Genomic DNA, 9938 nt, shown 5'->3' on the forward strand with positions numbered 1-9938 from the left:
AAAAGTATTCATCAGGGAATGTCTGGAATTCTGATGCTGGATTTCCTGAGGGAAAAAATAAGAAGAGGGAAGAGAATGAATGGGGTGGGGGTTGAGGGATATTTGTTTCAGCATTGAAATGATGGTGCTGCCCAGGCTTTGTAACCAAGCAGATTTCTTTCTGCTGACTCCTGAATGGGTCTCTAAGGCGATGAGGAAGCAGAGTGCTGATTCAAAGCATTCTTGTCCTCATTCTTCCTTCCTCCTACATACAGTGCATTCTAGAGTAATAAAACCCCGCTGATACTAACACTACTCGACCTTAATTACAGCTTTTCAATATTCTACTGAGGCCCTATAAGCCCTCACAGAGTTCTTCCACGCTCTCCACTGAGAACTGACAACTGCCTGGAGATCTTAGAGCCATGCTAAATTCTAAATGTTTTATTCTACCTGCATCTATTCAGTTAAACTCACTGGGTAGGACACAGAACCTACAGTTTTGTGAAGTAATTCGTATTGACTAACTAGGTGTAACCATAGGCACAACATGGTCCCACCCATACCTCAGATCTAACATGTGCTGGGCGGGCTCACAGACTGACCTGTTCTAACGAGAGGGCTTCTGTTACCTTTGACTCAGCCTGTGACACCATCCCTGCTGGTCCAGAGTAGAGGAGGTGGTTCCCTGAATTGCCAGAATAGAACTCATTAGAACGAAATAAAATATGTGGGGCTAAACTGGTCCCAGGTACAGACTGTATACAGTGGTATACACTTCAGCTGTCTCCCTACTTCTCCTGATGTAGTAGGTAAGGTGACTTGCTCCTTTGAACTGCCATCTTTGCCCTGTAATGCAAATGTGTACATGTGATGAAGCACAATAAGTGCAGCTGTAGTGAATGACACAGACAGACTTCCCCAAAATTTGCTCACTAACTACCACATAACCTCCTCCCCAACATGTGCTCACTAACCCCCACGTAACCTCCTCCCCAACATGTGCTCACTAACCCCCACGTAACCTCCTCCCCAACATGTGCTCACTAACCCCCACGTAACCTCCTCCCCAACATGTGCTCACTAACCCCCACGTAACCTCCTCCCCAACATGTGCTCACTAACCCCCATGTAACCTCCTCCCCAACATGTGCTCACTAACCCCCACATAATCCCCTCCTCAGTGTTTGCTCACTAATCTCAACCCCGTTATAATAATAGTCCCTAATAGTCATTGGTTCTTCCTTGATGAAATCTTGGGGAATTGTGCTTGCATGTTTTTAACTTCAGAGGCATTTTAAAATTTTTCTACAGCATGGCAGATGTATAAAATAAGCCACACAGCAAAATGCTGTCCACCCTCATCAGTGAGACTCGGGATGCCGAGCATTCTTGTGTCCTGTGGATTTATGTTGGTAAGAGGTATCTTCAGAGCTTCACTCATAGTCTTACTCTGCTCATAAACATAACATGCCATTGCTTTTGATTTGACAGGAAGTGGTTTATAGCTGTCTTCCTGTTGTGGTTCAGAAGCTTGAATGGAGCCATCTGTCTTCATTGACTCTCTGAAGCAGGCTGCAATGACATCTGCTTCCTCACTGCTATTCAAACCGGTTTAGGAGATAATTCCAGGCTCCAGCAAAAATTAAATCTGGATCAATTGCAAGGAGTATGAACAACAAGCAGCACAGAGGTGGCTGATAATATTCCAAAAAATCAACAGTTTCAGTACATAGAAAGGAATAGGAAATAATACAGAATGGAGAACAGTTGTCACAAGGTGTTGGAAAAGACATATATGGCTATAGTGTTCAGTTCCAATAAAAGGTCTGTGAGAGTGGGTATATGTGGGTATAGTGTTCAGTATCAATAAAAGGTCTGTGAGAGTGGGTATATGTGGGTATAGTGTTCAATATCAATAAAAGGTCTGTGAGAGTGGGTATATGTGGGTATAGTGTTCAATATCAATAAAAGGTCTGTGAGAGTGGGTATATGTGGGTATAGTGTTCAATATCAATAAAAGGTCTGTGAGAGTGGGTATATGTGGGTATAGTGTTCAATATCAATAAAAGGTCTGTGAGAGTGGGTATATGTGGGTATAGTGTTCAATATCAATAAAAGGTCTGTGAGAGTGGGTATATGTGGGTATATTTCCAAATTATTAAGTTTGTCTCAACTAGCACATACTGCATCACCCAAGAAAATGTACATTTGGTGTGCAGTGTGAAGTTCTTGTCTTTTATGCATTATTTGCACTATTGGAAGCATTCTCTCTCTCTCTCTCTCTCTTTATTTTTCTGTGTGTGTATGTCTGCAAATGGAACAAGAGCTGATTTATATTTCCTGTACAATGCCAATAGCCTTCTGCAAAGAGCGCAGTTGGAACAGCTGCAGCAGACAGTGTGAGGGAGGGGAGAGAGTGAGAGTAAGAGGGTGGGGGAGGGGGGCTTGGCTGCAGTGTGCAAAGGGAGAGAAATGTGACTGGGAGCAATTGGCTTCAGTATGATATTGAAATGCTTGGACATTTGGGCAGAGTTGTATGCAAAGCCATCTCTCTGCTGCCAAGTACTGGTGGACTGTGAATGGAGCAAAGCCTAAAGAAAACTAATTCTAATGGAGTATATAATACTGCATGCTGAATAGGGATTTCAGAGCCATTTATTTGACTTAAATGTTAAATAAATCATGGACATTTAAGTAACACATTTAATTTTAGATACCAACACAAAATGAAGCAAGCTAATATTGCTGGTTTATGATATCTTTCCTTATTGGCCAAGGGTGAATTTAAGTGTCAAACACCATTAATTATGAAATGCACACTTTTATGATGCTTTTATCCAAAGCAATTTACAATTATGACTGAGTACAACTTGATAGATAGAGGGGTTAGGGGCCTTGCTCAGGGGCCCAACAGTGGCAGCTTGGCAGTGGTGAGTCTTGAACCAGCAACCTTCCAATTACAAGTCAAGTACCTTAACCACTGAAAGTTATCAAAGATTTAAATTAGCAGGATAGTTATGGTTACAGAAAACAGTTTCCAATGTGTTTGAGAGACATTTTAATACACCAACTACAAGCAAATAAAAAACTGGATTGGGTTGAGAAATTACTGTTTGAATAGATGTTTAACCAGCTTGTGGAGAATATATGTTAAATTACAGTGTGGTCTGTGTTTGGGGGTTTGATTATAACCATCTTACACACACAAACACACACACAGCATGGCTAGCACAGACTGTGTCATAATCTCACACATCACTTCTCCGGCCACTTCATGGCAAGGCTGCGTAAGGTTGAAAATTCACACAAGGGCAAACCATTGATAAACATATACACCCAACTCTACCTCGACAGCAATGACTCAGGGAAATGCAAAGTCCTGTCCCACTGCCTCTCTGGGTGTATTTGTGTGAACAGCCACACAATCGCATTGTACTGGAACAAATGGCTGAAACACATCCACTACACCAAGGAGTGGGCTTCCTGAGAGAATGGTCACATTCAACTGCAGACTAAATAATCTGCTTTGCTGACTTTATTTTAAACTTTGAGCATTCCTGTTTAAGATTCCACATTCATTTATGAGAGTTATCTACCAGTGTAATTTTTGACTATGACTCGCTCTAGCTTGAGTGTACACACACACACAAACATAGGGTCAGCCAGGTTGAAATACTGCTAAGATTTCTGAGGAGTGTCTACTTTTGACTAGCAGCCTATTTTTAATCACCCAATTCTCATTTCTATTCTGGAGACTGTTTTAAATCGGGAGTGTGATGAGGTTGGTTTTTCTGGAGCATTCTTTCCGCACTGCACAATGGTTCCTCTGTGTCCAGGCTCAGAGCTGAAGGCAGCTGATCCAGGAACTGTGGGGCCACATGGGCCATAATAGATATGCTGTGTGTGTGATGGAAGCCAGATCCCAGACCAGCCTCTGACCAGCCAGAGAGTCTTACTGCATGAACTTGCAGTTAATAGTGAGGCGGAATTAGCAGGCCTTTGTGGGGACATCATTGCCAGTGTGGAGACAGAAAGGAGATATAAGATAGGCTTTCTCAGCATTTGAGACTCAGGTGAGATTATCAGCAGTGTGGAGATAGGCTTCCTCGGCATGTAGGACTCTGGTGAGTAAACACAGACTTTGCCACCAACTGTCTCACATCCCTGACAGCATGTCTCCACCCCTTACCGCCGTGACTCAGACAGACCCAGAGAGAGTATAACTCTCAATCCCACTGGCCCTGCACTGTACATTGATCTGGGGCATATAAAATGGATGCGCGTGTGTGTACGTGTGTATGTAAGATGGTGGAGTGAGTTTAGCCTTTTGTAGGAACCTATTGTTCTCAGTTAACAGAAAATAAGAACATTTTTATGGTTTTTGAGATGTGCTGGCTCTTATACCAAAATAAAGCTTTCATATGAAAAACTAAAAAAGTCAAAAATTTGTCATTGGTTACTGAGACTACGTTTAGATTTAAGAATAGCATTATGCAGCTGCAATAATACACATCTGGAAACCCTCCACAAAGATAATATACAAGAATTAGTTTGTGTGTGTGTGTTTCTTGATGTATGTGTGTCTAAGATGGATAACCTAACTCAAATGGAATTTGCTGTTTTATTTCTCTGTAATAACATTGCACTGCAATATGCTTGCTGCCACGTCTGATAAAACAGTGTGATTTGCAAGTGAACAGATCCCACTATGTCTGCGTGTGTGTTCACATTTAAAACGGACCCTTAGCCTACTGCAAGATGCACTCCATCTGATGTCACTGTTCATCAACTGGAGGAACACATGGCCTGTGATGTCATCGTCCACCAATTGGAGGAACAGATGGTCATCTGTGATGTAGTGATGTAAAGTAGTATGTCACAACTTCGTGGAATAAGAAGTCTTATCAGTGTCCTATGTTGTCATTGAAATGTACTTTATATCAGGGAGGTTAACAGATTAGATGGAAATTTGCCTTTGTGTTTGCATCATCATCCTTTGAGAAATGCCTGACTGCCTACTCCCACTGAATGATCAGAGCTCATGCCTTTCCCCAATAAAGCTAGCAAATATTCTGTTTGGCAACTGCTTCCACAGCAGATCATCGTGTAAATGATCTGGACATGTTTGAGCGCGCTCCTCCCCATGCATGTGCTGACTGCTCTTCAGTCCAGCTAGTGATGCATGATGTGCACTCCTTGTGTCACACAGAGGACCATGACCCTAGTGATCTGGAAGTTTAATTCCTCTCAGTGCTACTGATACCTACCACTGTAATTTTATGTATGCTTGTGCAACTTTTGATGGCTCACCTTTCAAAGAGAGGAAATGTGGGTTTCCCTTAGTAACTGTTTCTGGGGAAGTTAGTTGTAATGGTTTTTAAATGCATCATGTTTCATTAAGTGGCCTACCTAAATTCTGTTTTTTCAGTAGTATTCAGAAACTGGCTCATTATACCATGCAAAAATACTCAAGCTCATATGATGAACATACTCATCTCTTTACTGACCATATTTCTGTATCCACAATTAACATACCTCTCTACCTACTATGTTTTAGTGAACATACCCCCTGCCTGCCAGCTACTATACTTTAGTGAACATGCTCCTCTGTATGCTATACTATACTTTAGTGAACACGCTCTTCTGTATGCTATATTTTAGTGAACACGCTCTTCTGTATGCTATGCTGTATTTTAGTGAACACGCTGTTCTGTATGCTATACTTTAGTTTGCCCATTAGACTGCCACCTGCTGGTTGCCCACCTGAATAGAGGACAGCATGAGTAGTAAAAGTGTTCACTGATCCTGTGGAAGGATTTGGCCGTTTAAAAAGTAGTGAAAAAGAGAAGAAAAAAATAGTAGTAAAAGGAAGAAAAAATAGGTCAAATGAATCTTCTGCTTTAAAAAACACACAAACTGCTTTCTTTTTGCCCTGGAGACTCTCTGTGGCAAAGTAATTAGGGTAATATATCCTCACCACAGCAGACACAGATACAGACAGTAGACAGATGCAGTCTACATATTATATGTAGTAACAAATACCTGGGAGAGTGGCTAGTTGTTCAGATGGAAGTAAGAAGAAAATAAATGTAATCTTATTATATTGATTATTATACTATTATTTTTTAAAAAATGTATTAAAATATTTAAAATTTGTCTTTAATTTAATTGGGTTCTCTGCATGGTTGGGATATGAGGAGAGGGTCATTCCCAGGAAGAAGGAACGCTTCAGTTGTAGTTTCAGCTGTGTTCTGCTCTAGTTTATTTGCTGAGTGAATAACGAGGCCAGCAGTTCTGTCTTTAACATGTCACCAGGCCAGTAGCTCAGTCTTTAACATGCCAATCACACCAGTTCTATGCACCAGTATTTAACATGTCATCTGTCTGTCTGTCTCTCTATCTATCTATATATACACACACACACACACACACAACATTCTGTTTCTCTGGTAACTGTGCACTTTGCTACAATTTTGAATATCTCTCTCTCTATATATACACATACATGTATTCATGATCTTTTCTGAGAAGAAGTATGAAATATGAGTCACATTTCCCTCAGCATGTAGGGTGCGGGTGGGGGGTGGGGGGGGGGCTCAGATACCCTTAGCCTATTTATATATGAATTGCCTAAATTACAGTTATTCTCTTATTTTTGATGGATTTACAATTCTACTACTAGATTGAGCATGTGTGTCTATGTATAACATTAATCTGTACTATACAGAAATACCTGTTTGTAGTTGTGTATGTGGGGACAGAGCTAGATGAACATATAAACAGTTAAACATATAAACATACAAACAAATAAAATCAGAAAAGCTGGGTGTGCTTGCATCCTGACACCTCTAGCACCGACGCCCTTTAGAGATGACTCTGCTGTGTGGGCCTAAAGCCCAGCTGCCTGCAACACTTCAACCATCTCTCTGTGGGCAGACAGGGAAGCTGTCGCATGGTCTCTGTAACACAATCACGCTCTGGCCTTAGTCTGAGACAGTGCCTTAAGCATTTTAAACAGCTTCTAAAGATATATAAAGTCTGTCTCTGTGTGTGTGTGTGTGTGTGTGTGTGTGTGTGTGTGTGTGTGTGTGTGTGTGTGTGTGTGTGTGTGTGTGTGTGTGTTGATATTGAAGCTCATGTTAAAGGAGATGAAAGTGACTCAACTTTAGGAAATGTGAGAAACTTTCCACATTGTCACCATGCATGAGAGGCATCAAGACTTTCAGTTCCATATCTGAGTTTTATGACGTATAGTTTTTCTAATAGAAATGAAATGGAAAATAATTACCGGGTGTTATCTTGGCTGATGTCAGTTTGCTGTACACATGATTTCTCTAGTGGACTCATTCAAAATGTGAATAAGACTTGATATTTCATTTCAAAATAAAAGTGAGTGATGAATTGCACAGAGGTAAAGCACAGCTGGCAGCAAGAAAAAGAAGTACAGCAGGAATTGGGACACGTGTGGACCTGGATAGACCCCTCTGGCAGAGGCAGTCATGCTGCCTGTGTGGAAGGCACCAGGGGGTCTGGGTCTGCCTGGGTCTGTGTGAAGCAGACTGAGCTGTTTCATGCTTTGGGCCGTGAAACAGCCTAAGTAACCTTCCCAGCATACATAGCTGAGCTTGCCTTACACAGACTGCCAGACACACACACACACACACACTACACTCTCTACCATCTGTCTAACTTCACAAAATTGGACCAGCAGATTTTGACACCGTCAGAACTGCAACCTCGTGACAGCTGTACTCACTGCTGGAGTTACCATGCCGTCTGTTAAATATATCGCCTCAGAGTAAGGAAACACAACATAATGTGACATTTCAGCATAGATAAAACATCTAAAAACCATCACAGTTAACTGTCTGTTCCAGCCAAGATTCATAACTTCTCTCCACTTGATATTTCTCATTTACAATCCACTGCCCCCTGCTGTTAAGATATAAAATCTACACAGTTGCAGAATAAAATGTGAGAAATTTATGGGGAAATTGATCTCAGGTTATGGACCTGTTAAAACTGTAAATGGCTATTGCATGTTAGCTGGGGAATATTGCCTTATTTATCAACATTACCTTATAACACCAGGTAATAATGAACCTATTTACCATCCACTATATAGAAAGACTGGAATATTACTGCTAAAATTGTAACTGAAATCAAACATTAGTTTAAAGTGATTAAATATTAAGAACAATTACTTAACAGTGTGAAGGCTTACAGCTCTGCAACCTAGTGGTCTGGAGCAATTACAGAACACAGGGTGATGAAAAATATGCTCTATATAACATTGTATATATTTTTGAAAACAAAATAAAGAAGATTTGATGCAATAATGAGGGGATGAAAAACCTTTGATGCTCATGCCATTATTTGACACAAAAATATGCCTCAGATTAAATCCAAATCTTTTTAATAAATTCATTAAATGGACTGTTGTAAAAATACAGACCCAAACAAATGACTATGACATTAACACTAACACAGAGAATAAAAGCGCGCACATTTTGCATACGCTCACTGTGACGTCAGCATCATCTGCACATGCACACACAGAGGTATTCAACTGGGTTTGCGTTTCAAATGCAGGATATGGATGTCAGGGCTGTTGAACTCTGGGTCTTGTCTCTCTGCTGGTATCTCCTCACACGCAAACTCCTGCAGCAGCATCTGAACACCACAGGCAGTGAAGAATATGCCAAATCAGCCACTGAACAGCATGTTTAGAGTTCTCCAACACATTTTACGCGTCTACACTTCACTAATTCAAGATGGTACAAACTGTAAAGTGTCCCACCTTCGTTTCTACACATTTAGCCTATCAACTATCTGCACTCGCCTCAAAGAATCTCTTCTCCACGGCAGGATTGAGTCCGAGAGTTCTCTGCTCGTAACAGCAGATGATGCACGTCTCAGGACCCGCCAACACCTTCAGAGTGTCCACCAGCGGCTTCACAGACTACAGCAGTGCAACAGTTCGAGACGCTTAGCAGTTCAAACGCATCTCCACATGCAGTAGTGCCTAAAACTGAACTGTACCTGCTCATAATAGATGCAGTCGGCCATTAGAACGTAATGTGGATGTGGCAGGAAGTCTGTCACATCTTCACCCCTTTAAGACAGACACATTCACTGTTACTGATCTGCTGATAAACACATGCACCTTATTTATATATTCAGGTGAATATATGCAATTCTAATTTACCAATTACAATTTATAATTGTGCTGTGTCATGTAATAGGCTGTAGTAAAGTCTAAATGTCAGGATTACATCTGTTAAACATGAGTATGGAGATTACTTTACTACACATCTCAACACATTTGCAGAACACTGATTTCCCAATCACTGATGTTATCTGACTTCTCTGAGATAGCTAACCTAGAAATGTGCTATGCACGCTAATTAAATGCTGGAAGAGAGTACAAACCATTTCAGTACCTTGGCTGTAACTGAGCCTGTACTGAGAAGTTCCTGGTTTTCCAGGATGTTTAGTTCAAGAAGTGGTTGTAGATCCTCCAGATCTGTTACTATGACATTCGCACTGCGTGGGTGAAACAGGACGGGAGTTAATGACACTACACATAGGCGACCATGAACTTAAAAACTACACATCAGTCACAGGCCGATTCCACGCTTGTCACTGTAGACTATAACGTGAACGTACCCCAGGGACGCAGCCATCAGGCCCACCACTCCTGTACCAGCTCCCAGCTCGATCACATTTTTACAGGACCACGTACTGAGGCCACACTGTGGATTAATAAATTGTTCAGTCTCAAGGTATTTGGAAAGTACGATAGCCGCGTCCCAAACCACGCAGCCCACATCGCCTTTGCTGCACTGGTACATTTTTAGAACTGACCCATCGTTTTTTTTCTATTTCTCTAATAAAATAACTACCGGATGTCTCATCTTCAGTCATGGTCGCCATGTTTCATGGCTACTTAAAAC

The 9938-nt window shown here is 41.3% G+C and overlaps 1 protein-coding gene across 1 annotated transcript; it reads right to left on the bottom strand.

Annotated features, from left to right (window-relative positions):
* Nucleotides 1-8376: 8376 nt before the first annotated feature.
* vcpkmt (valosin containing protein lysine (K) methyltransferase) lies at nt 8377-9933 on the bottom strand. The gene is given in 6 exon segments (XM_027000253.2): nt 8377-8655; nt 8825-8944; nt 9025-9097; nt 9415-9528; nt 9652-9860; nt 9862-9933. Coding segments are annotated over 6 exon segments (681 nt in total). The 5' UTR covers nt 9919-9933; the 3' UTR covers nt 8377-8547.
* Between the last annotated feature and the right edge of the window lie 5 nt (nt 9934-9938).

This window comes from Electrophorus electricus, chromosome 13, assembly GCF_013358815.1.
Source record: "Electrophorus electricus isolate fEleEle1 chromosome 13, fEleEle1.pri, whole genome shotgun sequence".
Taxonomy (NCBI): domain Eukaryota; kingdom Metazoa; phylum Chordata; class Actinopteri; order Gymnotiformes; family Gymnotidae; genus Electrophorus; species Electrophorus electricus.